Here is a 22,275-nt window from a genome sequence, read left to right as displayed (position 1 = left end):
GATTTGCTATTTTAATACAGCAATTTAGAAGCACAGAATATGCACTCACTCATGAAATGGTAAGGTTTATATTCTAGTAAATACATATTAAACCTCTTTAACACTATTAAATGTACATGCTAAATCACTGATATTTGTTGGTTTGCATTATTTTACAATTCCAAAGTTCAATTTCAAACAGTTTATCTGAGGTTTATCTCTATCTGCTGCTGCTTTCAGTAGTATGCCAATAAATGTCATGTAAAATGGCATTCAAACTCACATTGTTAGCATTAAACACTAAATAAAGCACATGAGGTGTACCTGAGGTGATCATCTCATCAAATTTTCTGTTGTTCAGCTGCAAGAAATAGAAGCCGTTTCTAAAATATAAAATCCAGGTGTTTGTTAGGACAAAAACTAATTTTAATACACTGTAAAACCCAACTTTATCAAATGAATGAGAAATCAAGATTAGAAAGAAAGTTAATTCTACTCATTTGAAAAGAGTTTTAACTCCGTGTTGAGGGTAATGAGTTAATTAAATACCTCATTACTTAAGCTTAAATGGAGTAAGTTCACAGTACTCATATAGATGAGTTTTTAACTCTCATGGTTTGTAGCAATCGGTTTCCTCAAACGGTTTGATTTGCCGTAACTTATTGGGTTTTACAGTACACAGTTGGTTTGAGTTCTCTTTATTCATTGGGTTTTACTGTGCTCATATTGCTTCATTTACTCAAATAGATTAAGTTCACAGTACTCATTAGGATTAGTTTTTTAACTTAAATGGTTTGTTCCAATCGATTTCCTCAAATGGTTTAAATTACCTTAACTTTTTGGGTTTTACAGTGTATGAAAATATTCCTTCTATCGGGTGCCGTTGCTTTTATGTAGAACACAACATAAACCAGACTTAAATCAGCGTTTAGTCTCGATAGTCAGGCTCGCTCCTGTTGGACCTCAATCTGGCAACCTGTGCTTGTTTTTTAATCCAAAAATGCAATACCTAGTTCAACCACTGGGTGTCAAACTTAAATACTGCACCTTTAAGTTTATTATTAAAATTTTTATTTAAGCATATACAGTATAAAGAGTTCTGATGCAAAAACCTCTAAGTGCTATGTAAAATGTTCTTCTAAATGTGCATTTATCTCAGGCTCCTGTGTGTTGGCTCTGTAATTTCACTTCTATGTCAAAGAATAGCTTGTTTTTATTGCCTTTTAAAGTGAACTAAACTAAACAATCATTGGAGGTTTGTGCATCTGACCCCTTCATATCTTCATTTTATTGTCAGTAACAAATGAATTTATGGTAGGAATGATGAACAGAGTTTGACTGGAAGTCTAGATTTGCTGTGCATCAGCTCGAATGTCTCCAAAACAGATGGCTGTAGTATACAAGCACTTTTGGGTTGTCAGTTTGGACTGTAATGTATTGTAATTGTATAAGACAATGAATTTTCCTATTTGCAGAAAGTTGCAAGAAGCTTTCCCAAGCTGTTTTCATATAGTGCTGACAAATCTAAGTATACATGTGCGTATATTTTGAGCTTGCTTCGCTTGCAGTAAAAAAAAATGTAAACTTGTGCGTATTTCTTTCACCTAAGGAGCGACACCACACGAAGATTCAGTACCAGCTGAAGTCAGAGAACATCTCTCTGGCTCAGGTCTTCAGCAAAATGGAGCAGGTGGTGGAGGTGCTGAGCATCGAAGATTATTCTGTCAGCCAAACCACACTGGATAACGTACGTAAACCTCCAGCATTAATAATAGTTTATAAAGTCAAAATGAATAGACAAAAATAAACAGGTCTTACTTTTCCTATGTCTATGTAACGCTACCTCTAGCAGCCGAATGAAATCAGTATATGGCAGTAGGCTGCTTCATATGCAAGGTTGTTTATGCTAATGAGCGAGAGAACGTCACTAATGGGCGTGGCTTTACCCCTCTGATAACATGTATAAAGGGAGAATGTCAGTCAAAGTGTTTCTATGTGAATTATTTTATACCAATAAAGGCTGGCTATATTCACACACTGTTGCCACACAGTGCATTGAAGTTCTTATAAAATAGATTCTTGCCCTTTAAAAAGTGTTAATTTAAATTGATTAATCTGCATTTATTGATCAAAATCACCTTATCATATTCTTATCAGTTTGTTAATGCAAGAGCCTAAATGTGTGTGCAATATAAACCCAAAGGCTGCATATGTTATGAGAAGAAAAGTAGTAATGTCTTCTCTGCTCCTTTTTAGGTGTTTGTTAACTTTGCAAAAAAGCAAAGCGACAACTTAGAGCAGCAAGAAAGTTCTCTATCTAGTGGTGGCCAGTCGCCACTGCAGCATCTGCTCAGCCTCCTCAGGCCTCGTCCTGCAAACACTGAGCTCAACGCCCTCGTGAGTGAAGAGCCAGAGGAACTGGAGAGTGATGATGACGAAGGACTAATCAGCTTTGAGGAAGAGAGGGTAAGACTCCTAAAAGCTACATTTCACTTGAAGAGATTCGATTCACTTTTAAATGAATCAGTTCAATTAATCTCATCACCAGTCCTGTCAGGTTGCATGTATTTAATCAAAAACTAAATAAATATAAAAGCTGTGTCATGTGATCCTTCAGAAATCACTCTAATAAGCTGATTTCCACTTAGAACTGGATTTTTTTGGAATCATTTGATAAACCGTTCAAATGAAAAGGCTGAAAAAGAATTCGAAACAGAATAATTTTGTGACATTACAGTAGTCTTACAAACTAAAGACACTACAAAAGTCTTTACTTTCACTTTTGATCAATTTTTTTCTTTGTAAATAAAGTTTATGGCTTAAAAATAGTTAAAGTTAAAATATGTATTTTAAAAATGTATTCCATTTAAACACTTGTTTGCAAACCCAAACTTTTAATTTAGGACAAAATAAGGCACGTACCAAAACAAATTGCATCCTGCACCCTTTGCACTGTGTTTACTCCTTAAACTGAATTGCTTAAGCTTAAAGACGCTTAACAAGCATCCCTTATAATAAGTGGACCTGACAACACTTCGAGAGCAGACTCTGTGAAGCAGCCCTTCAAACATAACATAAAACATGGCACTTCTGTTAAAATATGCCAACCATGACAAGTCTTTGATGGCTATTGTATTGCTTTGGTCAGAAACCGAGGATAATAAATTTGCAAGATGCCGGAGCCATGCAGTGTTTACTACAGTATCTATCTACATAGTTTAAGACAGATCTGACAAAACATTATCCAGAGGATGATATTGTGTAACACTGCCATAAATGAGGGTGGTGTCGTGATCTTGTTCCTTTCGTGTGGGCATGTGCATTAGCTTGGGCACCCTGAAAAAAATGCATTTTGTTTTAATTTTATTATTGATTCCAAATATGTAATGTAATTGTAAGCTTGGCAAACAGTTCAGACATTCAGACAGAATGCCAGAGCGGCGTGTCAAAGATGGCCACCAAGTGAAATGACTTGCCTTAAAGGGACTTTGAATGAAATCCAAGAGCTCCCTCATCCTCCATAGGTGTAATTTATTTGAAATTTGTCTCAAGGGTTTGGAATGACATAATGATGAGTAAATAATAATATATTAAAATTTTTGAGTGAACTAATCCAATAATATTATTATTTAAGTTACACATGAGTGCAAATTATTGTTTAGTTTCCTTTATGGGGATCAAATGTCAATCAGGGGAATCAAAAACCCCCCAAACCACCCTGAAACTCTCACCCTGATCCCATTTTTAAATACAACTGACATTCCTGAAATATTAGTGTATATGAGAAGATGGATTTGGCAAGTAGATCATTAGATGGATTTGTTGAGCGATTCATTGAGCAAGTAATTTTTTGACATTTATTGAATTGCTGAATGTTTCTTTTGCCTTCTCACAGGTGCAGTTATCTTTTAATACAGACACTCTGTGCTGAAACTGCTGTTAATCTCACAGACGGAGAGATGTTCAATTAGAAGCCTCAAGTTCAGACCCGTGTCTGTGCGGTGAAAGACATTTGTGCGTTTATTTGTGGTTGGAGAAGATCTGTCTCTCCGGCCCAGTGAGTGGGTCCTCATTCTTTCCGTCTGCACAGAACGGCTCTTCTGGACAACAGTCGAGGCCTGAACGCGATCAGGTCCTCCGTCCACGGCCTCCCCTCGTGCATTTCGGAGATGACGGTTTATGGAAATGTGTAAAAACAACAACAAAAAAACAATAAAAAAAACAAAACTGTACTTCATATTCAAGCCTGCTGGATGGGAATTAAAGAGAATGTATTTCTTAGAAACAAAAAAAAGTGGCTGTATGGTTTATTTTGGTAATCGCTTTAAATTTGAATATGGTCATAATATCTTTAAACCGATCACGTCCGAGTTGTTTTAATTGTATTGTTGATGTCATAACATAATCATCCCTCAAGGAAAAGGACTTGTTCTTTTATGACTGTTTATCCTCACGTTGAGTTGTAACTGTACATCTTTTTTTCCTAGTCTGATCATTTGGTACTGCACTGAGAGCATGCTATAAAAGACAAGCCTGTCGTGTTGTGGGTTGAAGAAATTTTACTATGCTTAAATGTTTCGAACAGACCCGTTGTTTTTGTCAAAGAATGCAGATTAACCTGTGCACCTTTTTACATCGGACGTTCCATAGTGAATGACTGGTGAACGATTCAAAGGCCTTCAGTGGTCAAACCAGAGCGGACCAGCCCTGCTATCCAGATGTTTATGGTCTTGTAATTGAATGTAAATGGCATAAATGTTTTGTGCTGACTATTGTGTCTCCTGAACCAGGGGTTTCTCTTTTGTTTTGATGAATGAATTTTGAGGTGAATTGTAATTGAACTCTGTCGCATTAATGGTTAAAAGCTGCGTAATACCAGATGCCATCACCAGATGTCAGTAGAAATGTTCATAATAAGTGTCACGCTATCACTGTGAAGCCAAAGGTGAACTTTTGAGTCACTCTTAATACAGACAGACAGAAATCAGGTCGTTGTTGTTTATGAGAACCCTCGAATTGGTTTGTTTTAGGAGGTTATGATTTTGTCGTTTGCACTGTAATGTAACATATTTTGAATTTGATTTTGACCTGATTATATTGTGGATTTGACTGAAATGATGCTTCTCCTTTGTGTCGGTGATGGTTTGGTTTAATCGCTCAGTGACAGTCTAACCGTGCTTAATCTCTGAATCTTGCACAGTCGTTGACACTTAGTATTGTAATGGTGTCTTATTTTTCTGAAATTGCTGCGTAAGAGAGTTTGATCAATATTTTTGAGAGGAAAGCAATGATTGATGCATGACCAAAGGGAAAATGAAAGTTTGTCGATTGTTAAAACTGGCCTAATGAACGCTTATTTACATTCAGTAATGATGGAAAGTCTGACTTTGATTATGAAGGGCCGTTTCAGATTATATTTCCTGCTAACGGAAAACCTCAACAGCCTAACTAAAGATCAGTCCCAAGCTGCTTTTTGTTTTTGGAAATGAACATGTGCAGTGATTTTAGACACCAGCAAACATGAGTGTGGTTCTGTATCTGATAAAACAGCATTATGGTTAAAGGGGTGATTTAGTTTTATCTTTCTAGTATAAGTGCTTTGGAATGTAACTTCAGTACATGTGAATATGATTCGATATTTATGAACGTTTATTTCCATCCAGTAATACCTGTGTTCAGGTGGATTCCCTTGTAACAAGACTGACTGGACCTTTTCAGCTCGTTTTCAATTACTTTTATTGTTTCCATTCTCTTGTGCTAACTGAGGTGAACTGATGTTTTTATTATTAACAGGGAGAAAAGAGAATAATTAAATCAATAAATTGTTAAATATATATTTTGTCGCTCTTTTTTCAAATTACATGTTTTGTTTTTAAAATGAGAGTGGAGTTATTTAAAAAATATATATTTATTAGCAACATAGTTTAAAAATACATTAAAATCATTCTGCAGTTGTTTAATAAAAGCTTAAATAGATGCATGATGATTAAAAACTGTTGTGTTCATGCTTTGCAAGATGTATAAAAAAATTAATAAAAAGTTTTGGGTTTGATAAAAACTAATAATTGATACTTATTAAAATCTGGACGCTACATTGACATCATTCATCATCAAACGCCACACCTGTTGCAGGTTTCTTCCTGTAATACAGACAGATGCAAATGTCAGCAAGCAAGACAAAAGTAAAACAATATTCACATGTTTTTGGTCACTTTTATCTACAGTCGATTAAAATGTTCACCTTTTTGTTCCTGGGTTGATGAGAGAATCTCCAGGAAGACGTTTTTTAACTGCTATTACTGGACCTTTATGCTGGTTTTTAGGTTCAAATTCTAAAATGGAAAGATGTCATAGAGGTAAAGTCTTTTTCAAAACAGGGCTTTGTCCAAAATATTATTTTGAAGGCCATCTTACCGATTTATACGGCAACTGATTTTATAAATAAATGTCAAATTTATTTTGAAGATGCACTCTCCTATAAAATCATTTCAATCGATCTAAAATTATCACTTTTTTCAAATACTTTTCATCTTGTGAAAGGTATGCTTAATATATAATAGGATATATGCACAGCTAGTGTTCTTCAGCCAATGATGAACCTTCGGTGAAAGCTTAATGTGACTATTTTCAATTTCATAAGGTTCCTTTTACAGCATGGATGGTGTAATGTAATTACAATACAATCAGTTAAATAGACTTAAGCATTCATTTAGCTGTTCAAGCGTAAAACGAGATGAAAACTATGTAACCAGTAACCACTAGCGCCGTCAGGATCAGCAGGCGAGAGCAGAAACTAAAATAAACTGTAATATTTTAAAGACATGGTGGGGGGAATGGAATTTAATGCAGTGCTTCTTGTCCGGTCTGAGACCCACTTTATATTGTATATATACACTGTAAAACCCAAAAAGTTAAGGCAACTTAAACCATTTGAGGAAACCGATTGCTACAAACCATTTAAGTTCAAAAAATAATCCTAATGAGTACTGTGAACTTAATCTATTTGAGTAAACGAAGCAATTTGAGCACAGTAAAACCCGATAAATGAAGAGAACTCAATCAGCTGAGTACTGTAAAACCCATTAAGTTAAGGCAACTCAAACCGTTTGAGGAAACCGATTGCTACAAACCATTTGAGATAAAAAAAAAAAATCTATATGAGTACTGTGAACTTACTCCATTTAAATTGATATAATGAGGTATTTAATTAACTCATTACCTTCAAATGGAGTTCAAACCTCTTTTCAAATGAGTAGAATTATCTTTCTGTAAATTGAGTTAACTACACCTTTCATTTGATAAAGTTGACTGTTAGGTTTTACAGTGTATCAGGTAGTGACGATCACTGATTTTAAGTAATCAGACCTTACATGTTGCAATTTTATAACGGAAAGACAGTTCACCGGAAGCGCTGAGGCTGGCTGATCAAAATGAACAGTCCGTGTGCATATAGCCCATTGCAGAAAAAAAATTAAATAATCACGTTGTCACTTTTTTCCAGTCTCATGCAGCCTTTTAACCTCAGATTAAAATTAAATAAAATGTTAAACTACAAGTGAGAATCATTATTTTCCTGAGGGATAAATGCTGTTTTAGAAGTACAGTGTGAGCTAGAACTTTGATAACAGTTTGAGTTGTCAGACTGATTTAAAACAGGCGTCATAACTTACCAGCACTCCTCTTCTGAAAAACCTTGCCTGGACTAAATGAAGAGGAAGCACCTAAACAATAATAAAAACAGCAAACATTTCATTTGGCTCGGTTTTCATTTCAAAATGAGTGATTGTAGTAATTGAGAACTTGCCTTGACTTTCTAGTTGTTGCAGGCTATCGGCCATTTTAAAGAGCAGGTCCTTGACTTCTGTCCTTCCCTCAGAGTCTGTGAGTTTTGCTAGAGACAGGCTGAGATCTGTGGCTTCAGCTCCTAAATGCAGCACAGCACTGTCCTCCAGTAGTTTCACAAACGCTCTGCCAGTCTTACATGCACATCTGACCAAAAACAAAAGAGGACTTTCCAGACCACCGAAGAAATCACATTACTAAATTTATGAGTTACTTGAGAGAACCTCACTTTATTTTGAAGGTGTAATCCTCTGTGGACTTCAATGAAAATTTCTTGAACTGTGAAAAGATAAGAAATTCAGTTCAATTCATCTTTATTTCTATTGTTTTACAGTGTAGATTGTGTCAAAGCAGCTTAACATAGACGTTCGAGTAAATTGAAATGTATTATTGTAGTAAGAGAGGAATATCTGTCAAGCAGAAAGACTCCATCAATAAATCCTTACAAGCTGAGAGAGAATCTCCTCTGAAAGATGCGTTTTCCAAACATCTTCACCATTGGTAAATCTATAGGGGAAAGGACATGATGATTTATGCAGTATACACATCTTAAAATGTACTATTAGGGTAGTTATTGTTAATTGTAACTATTTAAACAACATTTTGGTCATCAAAATAAAGCTGGAATAAAATGCCAAGCTGAATAGAGCAATTAAAAACTACTAAACCTGAAATGAAAACATTAAAATATAAACCAGCAGTGGTTAAACTGAATTTACAATAACTATATATTTATTAATCCAATACAACGTGTTTATATTAAGTAAAGTCTAAGACGGAGAATAATAACTGATCACTATAAGTTTAACCATCACTGTCTACTCACCCAATGTTTATGTCTCCCGCGGATCGCTTTTGTGTAAAAAACACATATTTCGACTGATCATTTTTATCCAGCAATGTGCAAAGGACTGATTTAGACTCAGAGTTATTTTGTTGCATACTTCTTTACCATACAATCACACAAAAGCCGAAACATAGACCAAAAACAGAGCCGCTTTCCAACCAGGAACTGTTCGTAAACAAGTAAGTCACTATTTAAACGCTCAGCCAGTCAGATTTCAGCCACCCGGAAGTTAAAGCGCGTTCACGTCATGTTTACCTCGTAAAACGATAAAAGTCGAAGTTACACGAACACGGTTATGCTCTTGAAACTGTCATTTGATGTTAAGTTAGAAAATGCCCAAAAGACTTAATGCCTTAAATTTATTTGAGCCTAAAATGTAAACACTATATGACAGCTGACCCGATGTGTTGAAAGTAACGGTTATCACAGCCTGACTGACAGCCAGCACGCGTTCTGTCATTTGTTGGTCCGCGTTTATTCTTTCTAAGTAGCTTTATGTTGTGTCGAGTGGTTTAAATGGGTTGGCAGTCTCGAACCCGAACCCTGCAGGTGTTTGACACGGAGTTAACTGCGGATACGGTCGAGTGGTGCCCTATACCACAGTGGGCTCATGTTCTGGCATGTGGGACTTATCAACAACTTTTGGAAGGAGATGATAAGGTAATGCTAGATATCTCTTGGCTTTTTTTTATAACTTAACGTAGTATTAACCGATCACTTCTGGATTTAAATTGTGTTTTATGTTAAACAGCATAGCACAGAAGAGTCCGCTGCCCCGAGGAGAATCGGTCGACTTTATCTATTTGACTGTAATCCTCAGCCATCGTTCATTCCTCCATTGACGGAGACTCAGAGAACAGAAACTGCAGCTATCCTCGATCTCAAGTGGTGAGTCTATTAATAGGGTAATTATCACGATCACAGTAAGAATTATATATATATATATATATATATATATATATATATAGTCAGAATTATTAATTATTCAACTGTATATGTGTATGTGTGTATATATATATATATATATATATATATATATATATATATATCTGATCAGGATCAGCAATAAAATGTTGTGTATAATGTATGAGCAAATCCTTCTGTAAAAACCCTTGTAGATATGAGTGAAACTGTAACTTTTGGTGTGTGTATGTGCACAAGTGAAGAATTGTGACTCAGTGCATGTGAAAAAAAAGAGATAACCACCTTTAAAAATGTATTGTAATTGCAGACATAAATGAATAAAGTGCGACAAAAGAAGCATGTGTAAGTCTATTTTGAGTGTTTTATTTACATTAGTCTGAAAAAAATGAAAATAAATCTCAAAATTGACAAGCGCATGAATAAATTGCCTTTAGCTCTCTCTTTGCATACACAATTATACACTCTATAGGTATGTTGTTTTAAATTTAGCATGTTTCAGTTTTTATGTTTTGTTTGTTGTTTACTGTTAATGATGGGAGGAATGTATTCTCTAGTCTGGCTAGATGATCACGTGTAAATTTCCAGGCCAACAAACTTTTTTTTGTATTACATTTCTTTAGGTGTCATGTGCCAATATCTGAGCGCCCATTATTGGGAATGGCCACTGCGAGTGGAGAAATCCAGCTTTACAAGCTTATCGAAGCTCAGGTGACTTAATTACACTGATGCACATTCAGGACTGTTCTAGATATACTGTTATTAACAGGTCATGTCTACAACACAGACTATTATTACTTGCTATAGTAATGAACGAAAATCATTAATAAAGTTAATCTTTTAGTAAATATCTAAATATCATATTTAAAAAAAATTCACATTTTGTATTTTTTTGTCTGTATAAACGTGAAATTTTTATCTGTGGAAAAAACAATAGTTATTTTATTAAAATTAAATTCTTAATTAAATTTTTAGTTACATTAAAGTTAATATGAAATGTATAAATAATATTTTAATTATGGAAAATATTTCTTAAGCTTATTAAAATCAATATTAATGAGAGGGGGAGAGAGAGAGACTTTAACAAACTCTTTATTTACAACCGTTCTTTTACCACAATAATGAAGTCAAAAAGTAAAAAAGGAGTGAAATAATGCTCACAAATATATATTTTAGAGCCAGTTAACTCACAATCATTCACCAATCAAACAAGGATTCCCAAACAACCATCATAACCGATTTCACATACGCATTGATTAATACACCGTTTAGATCTAAAAGTGTCCAAATCATCAATCAAATTAATTGAAATAATAAGCATATTCTATTTTAATACAGGGTTTTATAAGATCCCTAAACGCCAAAATAACATCAGTCATTTTCTGTTTAATGAAGAGATTTTTTTCAACACATTTCTAAACATAATAGTTTTAATAACTCATCTCTAATAACTGATTTATTTTATCTTTGCCATGATGACAGTAAATAATATTTTACCAGATATTTAAGACAAGACCCTTCTATACAGTGACATTTAAAGGCTTAACTAGGTTAATTAGGTTAACTAGGCAGGTTAGGGTAATTAGGCAAGTTATTGTATAACAATGGTTTGTTCTGTAGACTATCAGAAAAAATATATAGCTTAAAGGAGCTAATAATTTTGACCTTAAAATGTTTTTAGAAAAAATTAAAACTGCTTTTATTCTAGCCAAAGTAAAATAAATAAGACTTTCTCCAGAACATAAAATATTATCAGACATACTGTGAAAATTTCCTTGCTCTGTGAAACATAATTTGGGAAATATTTAAAATGGAAAAAATTTAAAGGGGGGCTAATAATATATATATATATATATATATATATATATATATATATATATATATATATATATATATATATATATATATTATATTATATTATATTCAGCTTCTGTGACTTGGCACAACCCTTGCATTCTGATTTAATATGAATTATTTGTAAGTTTAATTACATCTGTTTGCCTAATTTGTAGGTTGTTTTGCATGCTAAATTATTATTTGTCTATATAATGTATAGAATTTAAGGTAATCCTTTAGTCCCCTTAGAGGTTTGCTTACTGTTCCTAATTGTGAACCACTTTTCTAAGACATGGTAGGCATTGGACACAGTCTATAAGATGCTTTATTGCAGAGTTTGTTCTTCATTATGTGTGTGTGTCTCCAGTAGCAGGGCTCCAGTGGTCTGGAGTGTGAGCTGTGCACAGATTTGGGTCCTGACAGACTGGCCTTGTCTTTAGACTGGTCCACAGGACGAGGCGAGAGGTAAGATGTGGCTGTCATTGATGGACTGATGATTTTGCTTTGCGACTCTGTATGTAATGTTTGGTATTGTGGTTTTCCAGCAGTGATGTGCGTGTGGTGTCCAGTGACTCCACTGGCTCTATCACACTGTTGTCTCTGGGGGAAGCAGATTTAACCACTGTGTGTCAGTGGAAAGCTCACGAATATGAAGCCTGGATCTCAGCGTTTAGTTACTGGGATACTCAGACTGTTTATTCAGGTATGAAGAAAGATAGGGAATGTATAATATATATACAGTATATATATATATATATATATATATATATATATATATATATATATATATATATATATATATATATATATATATATATAATTTCAAATAATAATAAAATAATTGCATTTCAACTACTATAGAATTTCATATTAAAATCTATATATTTTTATTAAAAATAATCAAATAACTAAAAAGTTGAATTGACATTTAATTGAAAAAAGTTTGTTTTATTATTTAAAAAAAAAAAAAAAATTTCTACAAAATTCTAAGAACATTATTAAAAGTACAAAAAATGACAAGCTAAATTAAAATATATATCAAAACTAAAATAAAAACTATATAGCAAAACTAAAAATACATAAATAAAAGCTGCTTCATAATATTCACAATAAAAGCATACAGGCAAGCTAAATTCTGAAATAATACTTCATTGCTTTCTCTCTGTATGTGTTTATTTTGATCATTACTTTTCGTTAATTGCCATTTTAGGTGGTGATGACAGCAAACTAAAGGGCTGGGATCTGAGAATGGGTTCCTCTTCCCCTACTTTCACCAGCAAAAGGTCAGACGGGAGATAGATCTTATGATTTGTCATCCATCAACATAACTTTTACCCTTTACCAAATCACTGTTTAAATGTTCTTTATCCCCGTTTAAAGCTGTTTATGCACATTCGTTGTGAATAAATACTGCTTTCCTGTCACAGGCATACTATGGGTGTTTGCAGCATACACAGTAACCCTCATCGAGAGCACATACTGGCCACCGGAAGGTAAGAAGTCAAATTAGTATAAAATACAGCGGCAATCACTTCACGTGGGTAAATAGGAGGCCATTATGGACAGACAGACAGACAGACAGATAGATAGACAAACAGATTTTATTTTTGTATTCCTGCATTGTTATATTTGCTCCAAAAGCTAAAAAAAAAACATTTCACATTTTTACAAAAGATTAAAAAAAGCACAGAACAAATGAATATGCCAGTCAGACGAAATTAAGATGTTGATTTTACTGTCACTCCCTCAGCATCTTTCACATCTGCAAAATTTCATGGGCATAATATATCCATTGCTTATGTTCACACAGAGAATGCTTTCAAATGAAGCCACTTTCTGTTGGTCAACATGGCAAATTTTGGCTTCAAAATAGCCTTAATAAATGCCTAATGTCCCTGTTTTGCAGCTATGATGAGAATGTGTTGCTGTGGGATGGGAGGAACATGAAGCAGCCCCTGAGTGAGACTCCAGTGGGTGGAGGAGTGTGGAGACTCAAGTGGCACCCCAGTCAAGAGCACCTACTGCTAGCTGCATGTATGCATAATGACTTCCAGATACTCCACTGCCAGAAAGCTATGGGTAAGAATTACTGCCACGGATCTTTCCATGGCAGTGAAAAATATCAGCAAGATTGTAAAATATCAGTAAAATTGATCATAAGGAGGTTCATCATTGAAATAAGTTTTCAATTTCAGCATTTCAAATGAAATCGTTTTGTTATTTAAAGAACGCTGGAAAAAAATGAATCGTACTTTCCCACAATATTCAGGCACACAACATTGACGATGACATTAAAGCCTCTTATTAGAATGATTTCTAATCGTATGACACTGAAGACTGGAGGAATAATTTAGCTTTGCTATTATGTGAATAAATTTCAAATTAAAACATAATGTAGCAATTTTTTACACTAGTGATGTTTTCAGTTTTTTTAAACTAATTAATTGAACCTCACTTACACTATCGTCAACACTATGAAGACAAATACACACCTGCAGCTTCAAAAACAATACTTTCTGTTATCAGAAGTGTTATCTATGAATGTGATTTTGACAGTGAGGTGGAGAAAGAGGAGGTGCAGCAGGATGTCTGATTCTACATCACTTATGTTATTACAATGAATGGCGTTTAACTTCTCCAGGGGTCTCATGGGACAGTAAAGTGTCCATCAGTCTCACTGGAAATAGTAATGTAGGTCATCTGGCTTTTTGCCTACTGTTTTATAATTATTATGAACACGCTATATGACCCGCATCCTTTTTTTTTTTTGCCTACTACTGTATATATTATCTAGGGAGCTTCGCACATGGATAAAAAACCGTAGAAGCGAAAACCTGTTCCCTCGATTTATTAGATTGTGTGCATTATTTATTCATTCGTTCCCTAATTTTTAGTTGTGCACACGTTTTATTAAATCACTCCCTCAATTCACTGTCATGCACACAATTTACTAACTATAAGTTCACTTGTTTTAAGTAAATTGTGTTCTTGATATAATAATTCATGCCATTTATTCTAGATAAATCATTCACACAAAATAATAGTTATACTTCATGTCCACTTATTGCACTTCATTTTACAGTATTCATTCATTCATTTTCTTTTTGGCTTAGTCCCTTTATTAATCAGGGGTCGCCACAGCGGAATAAACCGCCAACTGAAGCTGCGGTCACACTGGACTTTTCTCCCCATAGACTTCCCTTCATACGCACGCGAATGCATCCGACCGGTCATCCATCAAGTTTTGCAGGTCACTAGAGTGCAAAGTTCAAGCTTGGTGAACTCTGACCTGCGAAATCACATCACTTGACTGCGTGAGACCAATCGAGGATCAAAACAGAAATTTAAAACATGGAGCAATCGCTTGCTTTTTTATGTCTAATCATCTTCTTTAATCCCGCCCCTTTTCGCAGTGCCGCACGACAGAATTTCGCATTATCAAACTCTAGTGTGACCGCAGCTTTATCCAGCATATGTTTTACACAGCGGATGCCCTTCCAGCTGCAACCCATCACTGGGAAACATCCATACACTCTCATTCACACGCATTCACACATACAAAGTTTTAGCTTACCCAATTCACCTATATCACATGTCTTTGGACTTGTGGGGGAAACCAGAGCACCCAGACGAAACCCGCACGAACACGGGGAGAACATGCAAACTCAGAAACGGCAACTGACCGAGCCGAGGCTTGATCCAGTGACCTTCTTGCTGTGAGGTGACAGCGCTACCTACTGCACCACCGCGTCGTCCCCTCTTTAAAGCATAGTTTAGTAATTACATTTCTGTTTTGTAAAGTAATTTGAGGACCAGGATTAAGAAATTTGAAAAACTTATTCTTTATAAGTTAAACTTTCACTTATACTTTGACTTTTTCTACTTTATCTGTTTGTAGAAGGACAAGAGACACCATGTCAGGTTCTAGGGTCCTATATTCTTCACAACTCTTTAGCATATGGAGCAGACTGGTCCAGACTCCCTGTAAGCTCCTCTGCACCCCCCTCTCCTCAAGATCCTCCACAAACCAGCTCAGGGCTCGTCGAGTCCACAGGTCACCTCAGGATCCAGTATGAATCACCCACTGCCAGCTTCGACACATCTCTAGAGGACGACTCGGGACGCTACATACCCGACCAATGTCCTTTACCAGAAAAAAGCTCCGTTCCAGACCTGTTCACCAGCGATGCCTGGGACTCTGTGTCCTGTCTGATGGCCACCTGCTCCTTCTACGACCACATGATGCATGTGTGGCGGTGGGATTGGAGCCCAGAGGAAAAACACGAAGCCCTATAAAAATGAGCTTGTTTGGAGCTGCACATTCAGGTGACCGAAGTATTGCTTTGTATTTAATATATGCAATATTGCTTTATTCCTGTGTCATTTGCTGACTATATTCTTGGCTAGAAAATGTACAGGCGATTTTTCTAGTGGTAATGGCTCCAATTTAATTAACACTGAGATCTAGATCTTTTATAACAAATAAACTATATCTATATTAAAGTACTGTGTACTCATTTATTTGAATTGATATAGAAATGTGTTTCTCTAAGGCAGAGATAGATAGATAGATAGATAGATAGATAGATAGATAGATAGATAGATAGAAATATATCGATCAAAATAAGTAAATTAAAAAATATCTATATATATTTTATTTATTTATAATGTGCGGGGGGGTAGGGGTTAACGCTTTACAATGAGTTCCGTTAGCATCAGATTATTTATTGCTAGTTTGTTTACTCATGCATTATCTAAATAAGGGTTTCTACAAGTTTCATCAAGTCAAATTTAATACCTTTTTAAGACCTTTATGAATGAAATTTCAGACTTGCACAGTGCTTAATTTTTTGTAATGGCTCCATTAAAAAAAAAAAATTATTAAAAGGGAGATAATTAAACGCAATGAATAAGAGGTAATAAACTTTTGTTAATTTGTATTGAGATGGAGTGAATGTGATTTGATGGATGTTGGCCTGATTGGGTGAATTACATGGACAGGAAAATTATCAATGATCCGTTTCCACTGAGTGGTACGGTACACTTTTATGGCCGTTTCCTCTGTCTAAGACCAGCTTAAAATTATTTAAGACCTACAACCCAATATTTCAGTGAATTTAAGACTTTAAGGCCTTTTTAAAATGTTTAAATTTTAAAAACTTTTTACAATTTTGATTTTGCAATTTAAGACTTTAAGACTCTGTGGATATGCTGTAAATTTAGATTGAAAGCCTTTATTAATGCTGGTTCAGCCACACCACAGTGCATTTACTAATGTTAACAAATTTTTTCACTCTATTGAAGTCCCCATGAACTGAAAGCTGCAACTATTATATTTTTCGTATTGTGACGCAGTTTCTAGAGTTCTAGACAAACAGAATATTAAATGACATGAGTGGGCGTGGCTTGATTTTCTACCATGGGATAATTGGATGTAGAAAAGTAGGCATTTCAGTCAGAAAGATGGGGAAAAGGGTTTGGGGAGAGTTATTACAACCTAACAGACTTCTCCTCACTATTTCTGTTTGTTTTCAAAACTGACAGTTGGAGCAGTGTGGGTAAATATGTTAGCCATGCTCATTACCTCAGACAGATGTAATGCGACAATTTACCTGAAAAAAAAAAAAACAGGAAGTGCATTTGCAGATTTCAGTTAAAGATTAGAAAGGCAAATATTTTTTTTCTTAATGACACACAGTTGAATTGTTCACCACAAAACTGGCAATATGAGCTAACAAAGTCATATGGTTAGTTTTGATTTCTTGGGGACTTTAACATTTCCACAGATCCCAAAACAAACATTTTTCATTCCAGCATATTTTAATTATTTACTCACAGAGAGACTTACAAAATAATTTTAACTCTTTAATGTCTTCTATTCTTTATAAATCTGAACAGAACATCACACTTGTTTACAGTCCAACATAAATCAAGTCCACTTAACGTGCAAAGTTCTTGGGGTGCAGCTTGAAGAGCTTCCCCTCTTGTGTTTTCTCCAGTCCGTATTTCTCCAGATTGTCCTCACTGAAAACTCCTTCCTCGATGTCCCTCTTGATCTGCGGGGCCACCACTTCATTGAAGAGCTTCTCTGGGGTCATGGGTTCCTCCGTCCCTGCTGGGGTCTTGTAGGACACGTAGGCTTTCAGGTTAAATCCTTCCAGATTGGGCACCACAAACTCTGGGATCATGGCTTGAATGGGTATGAACTTTCTGCTGGAGGTGACTATCCCAGTGGGTCTCGCTCCACGGCTCTTATAGAATGTCCTGGGTCCACGTTTACTAGTCCACTCCGCCATTCGGTCCGCTCCTCTCACAAACCCCCGCGACAGCGCCGACAGCACCCCCATTTCAAAGTGGTTTATCTGCACCACTGACCTGATTGGAGGGAACTATTTGAATTATTTATATTATTTATTAATTATATATAATTATTAAGCAATTAGGTTAATGATGTAATAAGCAATCTCATGATATTCCTTGTTAAAAAATTTATATATAGTTGTTTACTATTTAATTACATTACAGAAATATTATAATATTGAATAGTTGCTTAAATATTTAAAATGAGAAATGTTGAAATAAAATTACCCATTTTATTATTCTATTATAATATATATATATATATATATATATATATATATATATATATATATATATATATATATATATATATATATATATATATATATATATATATATATGTGTGTGTGTGTAATAACTTTTTAATATTTTGTGTTGCGCAAGTCATTGTTTCAGTAATGTTCTATAATCATTTTAACCATTTTAATAAAATAATTTCTGCAACTGTAATCTCACTGTTTTAAATGTACTTACAGAAATAATGTTATAAAATAACAGAACACTACTTATTATTTAAATAACTTGTTACACATTTTAACACCATTTCTGTATTTTTACACTAACGTTAACTTGCATGATATGTTAATACAAGCAACAAGATTTCTGTTAATAGTTTCAAAATAACAGCATTAATAGCAGTTAACCTTGCCACAAATTAATCAAGTGAAATCCAAAATGAACTTCGATTTATTGAGGCAAAGTTGGTTTTATATTCGCACATTCGTTCATTTTAACGGTCTCCATATAGTTTACCATGCTACTTTAAACATTCGGTCTGAAATCGCATGTAATTATGGCTTAAAAACAACATTAGCACTATTTAATTGACTCAACAGTGTTGTACTTATAATAGTCTTACAAATACTTACTAATGCTTACTTACTAACAGTCGTTGGCTGCTTATGTGATTTCCCTATTTAGAATTTGCAAAGAACACTTCCAGAAAATAACCTAAGGTATATTATTAAGGAGAAAGTAAGAATGTGTAAATATAAAACCAACTTTACCTCAATCTACGATTTTACTGTAATAACTGTAGATGCTAATGATCCATGTGCATCTATATAGATATATTGTAACGGGATGTAAACATTGTTGATATTTAATAAAACCAGAGCTTGTCAATAAAGTTTGTTTCTTTGAAACAAACAACAAAGAATGGTAGCAAAATTATAGCATATAACGTTAAAGGTCGTCTCGTTGCATTCCATGCTTCAAAAATGCTGGCTCAAAATGAAGAATGAAAGCTATTTCAGAGTTACAGTTTATCTGTTCAGACATGACGATAAAACCGTGAATATAATGCCACATATAAAGTAAATAAACCTGATGAAATAATCAATCAAACGCATACTAACCTTGAATCGAGTGCTATCGCTTGTTCAAGAAGCTCACTGTATTCCCACGTTGAGCGTAAAAAGGAAGCCAGCGGTGATTGGTCAAATCAGCAAAGCACCCACCAATAGGGCAAACGAATACTGATACACGATTTTGCATTGGCCATGTTGCCATGTCCGCATGTTTTTAAGACGCTTTGGCTTTTTTACCTTGTACTTTACTCAACTTGTATATAGAAAAACGTTTTTAGTACAATTTTAATCAGATCCATTACCGTGTTGAGAGATTTCTATCATTCTGACGAATAAAGAAAAAATACGTAAAATGTACGTCTAAGCAAGTCCTTTTTAATCGTTTTTCGTGCTTGGTCTGGCAACACGTGTTATCTGTAGGAGACTGACATTGTGAATGGAATCCCTGGGAGACTCCAAAGTGCACAGAGTGACAAAAACAGAGTTTGGAAAAGCTGCGGCCAAGGTATTCTTTCATCTTTTTGTTGACATTATTCGCGTGAAGTGTCTCCGCGTTATACAGTCGCGTATTGCGTTTATTTGATAGTTACAGTTATCAACAGTTTGTGTTTGCATTACGTGTTTACAGCCGTGCATAAACAACATGATTGTGTTTATTTACCTTTGACCCAGAGCCACATCCATCCAGCAGCCCATCCTGAAACAACGACAAACCCATTATGGCACTTAAAATGGAAGTTTCAGCGTCTGTGTTGTGTTTGACTTTTTCTCCCTGGCCGAGGGTCTCATAAATCATAAATCACGGGGTGTCACATTGTAGTGAGGGAGGGCAGGCTGGCTGTGTCAGATGGTTTAGAAGTTTACAGTCTTTTGTCTCGTTTTTCTCTTGTCATGTTCTTTTTGTACCTTCTGAAATGTTGTCATTGTTAAACATGTTGGTGAAGAAACACTAAGTTACAGGTGAAACACTTGCTAAATTAGATTCTAAGCAGTCAGTAACGGAGTCCACTTTGGCCATGGTGACATGGTGTGGGCTTCAAATTGCAAAGATGTTCCCTTCACACTGTGTGCTATGACACAATTTGGAATTTGAGCTGCTGTTTTTTTGTTTTTTTGTTGGAGGTGGTGGACCTGGGGGGTTCTGCCTTTTCTAAAAGTATTTTAAACTTTTAATACTTCGTGGGTCTCTGAGGTTTAAGCAAAAATATTTATAGGGATTGATAACGCAAAAAAAAAATTGCTGTGAATTTCCCCATCATCAGGTCATCCGAAATTAAGGGGTCTTTCATTCAGTTTCATTTAAATTAATTATTCTACTTAATAAGATATTGTATAGCATCCTATAAAAAGGGGTACTTTAATAGAGAAATCTCTGATAGCTGTATATGTTTATATATAGATTTTCTACACTGAAAAAATTACTTTTGCTAAATTGTTGCAAACAATTTATTTAGGCTGAATTTAAACATACTTAATTCAACTTAATTTTGTTTGTTTAAATTCAGCTCAAATAATTTTTTTTTCAGTGATGTCTTTATTTCTATTTTCTTTCACTAGACATTATGGAAAATGAAGAACAAGATGATACATGCAGATCTTTGGTAAGTTATCTCAATGTGGACTTTTTGATTTTAAACTAATGGCCAAAGACAGTGCAAGTGTGTATTAATGAGGCTTTTTAAATTAAAATAAATAAATGCATGCTATTTATTTGCAATAAATCTGCTTTCCTACTTGACTAACTTGACATAAGCTTAATTAAAAGCGCAACTTCATTAGAGTAAGCTGGACTTTGTCCAAAATCATGTACCCAATGAAGTGATTGAGCAAGGCTGTGAACAGAAAGATTGTCAATTTCCTTGATGAAATCAGAGGAGATTGGCACCAGAGATCCAACCAGTGACCTTTATTTTAGCAGTTGTGGCTTTTGGCTGTAATTTTTCCATGGTCTACAATTATGATTTTTGATTTTTGTTATATTTTTATCTATTCTTCTAGGTGCCATCTGGTCATGAAATCAAGGCTCGTGTTCAACACTTCATCGAGGATCAGTTACACACCACCATGGTATATTACAGTAATTCATTCCCATGTGAATCTATTTTCCATATTGATAGTTTTGCAGAGATATTACATAATTTATTTGTTCTCATTTCACAATGCAGTGGACTGGTGTGCTAATCGGAGCTGCAGTGGCAGTTTCACTTATAAGTATTTTTGCCTTATTCTTTTACAGAAGACACAAGGCTGGTGAGTGTGTAATGATTATGATTTACAGGATTTTTTTTGTTTAATTAAAGTAACGTAGACTAGTAACGTAGATTAGTATGTGTATGCCGTGTCGTGTATTTTTAGATTTGAGTGTTTCATCAGCTGTATTGGGGTTTTTTTCAGGAGAAGGTCAATCTGAAGGTCCTAAATATCGTTTCAGAAAAAGAGACAAAGTGATGTTTTATGGCAGGAAGATAATGAGGAAGGTACTAGTATTTAATATGGTCCTGATATCAAAATGCTTTCGATTGATTAGATCACTAGTAGACAAGGGAGAAACATTAAAACATCTGGTTCCTCTAGTCCACATTTGACCACTTTCTAGATTTCTTTTTAAATATGGTGGTTATATGTAAAGACTTGCATGTTCTTTCCATGCAAAAAAATGAAAATAGTCAGTCAGTTTATATATGAATGTGAAACAAGACAACAAAAAATATTTCCAATTTTATATTTTAATCTTGTTTTTTTCATTACATGTACTATTTCTGACAGCAAAGTTTAAACCCTGTCTGACCAGAGAGCTTCAACGACCTGTAAAATTTAAGAAATACTGTATGTCAGTAGGTATAGAGTATTATTATTATTATTATTTTTTTTTTTTTTATTTGTGGTCGTTCAAAAGCATTCAACCTCATACAGCTGGGAAAATAAGTATTGAACGCATCACCATTTTTCTCAGAAAGCATATTTCTAAAGGTGCAGTTGACTTCAAATTTTCCCTGTATGTTGGTATCAACCAAAGAAATCCAAAATATGCAAAGAAAACAAGTCTAATTATTTTACAAATTAAGTTATGCATAATGAAATGAAATGAAATGAGTATTGAACACATGAAGAAAGGGAGGAGTAGAAAGGCAGTGCAAGCCCAGACAGCAGCTAATATCTCTCAGTAGTTATTCAGCAGCC

General features: G+C 34.6%; 5 protein-coding genes across 10 annotated transcripts in view; 3 read left to right on the top strand and 2 right to left on the bottom strand.

Annotated features, from left to right (window-relative positions):
- abca2 (ATP-binding cassette, sub-family A (ABC1), member 2) overlaps window positions 1-5,813 on the top strand; it is a 128,311-nt gene extending 122,498 nt beyond the window's left edge. For both annotated transcript variants that reach the window (XM_056457756.1, XM_056457755.1), the window contains exons 47-49: window positions 1,589-1,726; window positions 2,236-2,445; window positions 3,875-5,813. In XM_056457756.1, the coding sequence (XP_056313731.1) occupies window positions 1,589-1,726; window positions 2,236-2,445; window positions 3,875-3,910 (384 nt within the window). In that variant the 3' untranslated portion in view covers window positions 3,911-5,813. The remainder of the gene's footprint in view (window positions 1-1,588; window positions 1,727-2,235; window positions 2,446-3,874) is intronic.
- Window positions 5,814-5,885: 72 nt separating this feature from the next.
- On the bottom strand, window positions 5,886-8,874 carry paxx (PAXX non-homologous end joining factor). Of its 2 annotated transcripts, none has more exons than XM_056457762.1 (7): window positions 8,648-8,874; window positions 8,268-8,328; window positions 8,051-8,100; window positions 7,790-7,968; window positions 7,650-7,700; window positions 6,221-6,311; window positions 5,886-6,119 (listed from the first exon to the last, which is right to left on the bottom strand). In XM_056457762.1, exons 1-7 carry the CDS (start codon window positions 8,761-8,763, stop codon window positions 6,080-6,082), a joined length of 588 nt encoding a protein of 195 aa, XP_056313737.1. In that variant the 5' UTR covers window positions 8,764-8,874; the 3' UTR covers window positions 5,886-6,079. The 2 variants fall into 2 exon arrangements, with proteins under 2 accessions (XP_056313737.1, XP_056313736.1); XM_056457761.1 differs by having other exon boundaries at window positions 7,784-7,968; window positions 8,648-8,873.
- A 34-nt stretch (window positions 8,875-8,908) lies between these two features.
- Window positions 8,909-15,928, top strand: dph7 (diphthamide biosynthesis 7). Of its 3 annotated transcripts, none has more exons than XM_056457760.1 (9): window positions 8,909-9,328; window positions 9,423-9,556; window positions 10,213-10,300; window positions 11,796-11,890; window positions 11,971-12,128; window positions 12,636-12,708; window positions 12,853-12,918; window positions 13,332-13,504; window positions 15,324-15,928. In XM_056457760.1, the coding sequence occupies exons 1-9, from the start codon at window positions 9,185-9,187 to the stop codon at window positions 15,719-15,721; spliced, it is 1,329 nt and encodes a 442-aa protein (XP_056313735.1). In that variant the 5' UTR covers window positions 8,909-9,184; the 3' UTR covers window positions 15,722-15,928. The 3 variants fall into 3 exon arrangements, with proteins under 3 accessions (XP_056313735.1, XP_056313734.1, XP_056313733.1); XM_056457759.1 differs by having other exon boundaries at window positions 9,420-9,556; window positions 11,974-12,128; XM_056457758.1 differs by having other exon boundaries at window positions 8,910-9,328; window positions 9,420-9,556.
- Window positions 15,929-17,226: 1,298 nt separating this feature from the next.
- On the bottom strand, window positions 17,227-19,878 carry mrpl41 (mitochondrial ribosomal protein L41). Of its 2 annotated transcripts, none has more exons than XM_056457763.1 (2): window positions 19,757-19,878; window positions 17,227-17,800 (listed from the first exon to the last, which is right to left on the bottom strand). In XM_056457763.1, exons 1-2 carry the CDS (start codon window positions 19,789-19,791, stop codon window positions 17,365-17,367), a joined length of 471 nt encoding a protein of 156 aa, XP_056313738.1. In that variant the 5' UTR covers window positions 19,792-19,878; the 3' UTR covers window positions 17,227-17,364. The 2 variants fall into 2 exon arrangements, with proteins under 2 accessions (XP_056313738.1, XP_056313739.1); XM_056457764.1 differs by lacking the exon at window positions 19,757-19,878 and adding an exon at window positions 19,144-19,218.
- Window positions 19,356-22,275, top strand: part of pnpla7b (patatin-like phospholipase domain containing 7b) — a 29,567-nt gene continuing 26,647 nt past the window's right edge. The window contains exons 1-5 of the mRNA XM_056457757.1: window positions 19,356-19,600; window positions 20,653-20,696; window positions 21,094-21,162; window positions 21,261-21,345; window positions 21,490-21,572. Of these exons, the coding sequence (XP_056313732.1) occupies window positions 20,658-20,696; window positions 21,094-21,162; window positions 21,261-21,345; window positions 21,490-21,572 (276 nt within the window). The 5' untranslated portion in view covers window positions 19,356-19,600; window positions 20,653-20,657. The remainder of the gene's footprint in view (window positions 19,601-20,652; window positions 20,697-21,093; window positions 21,163-21,260; window positions 21,346-21,489; window positions 21,573-22,275) is intronic.

Source organism: Danio aesculapii, chromosome 5 (assembly GCF_903798145.1).
Source record: "Danio aesculapii chromosome 5, fDanAes4.1, whole genome shotgun sequence".
Classification (NCBI taxonomy): domain Eukaryota; kingdom Metazoa; phylum Chordata; class Actinopteri; order Cypriniformes; family Danionidae; genus Danio; species Danio aesculapii.
This window is presented reverse-complemented; position numbering and strand designations above follow the sequence as displayed.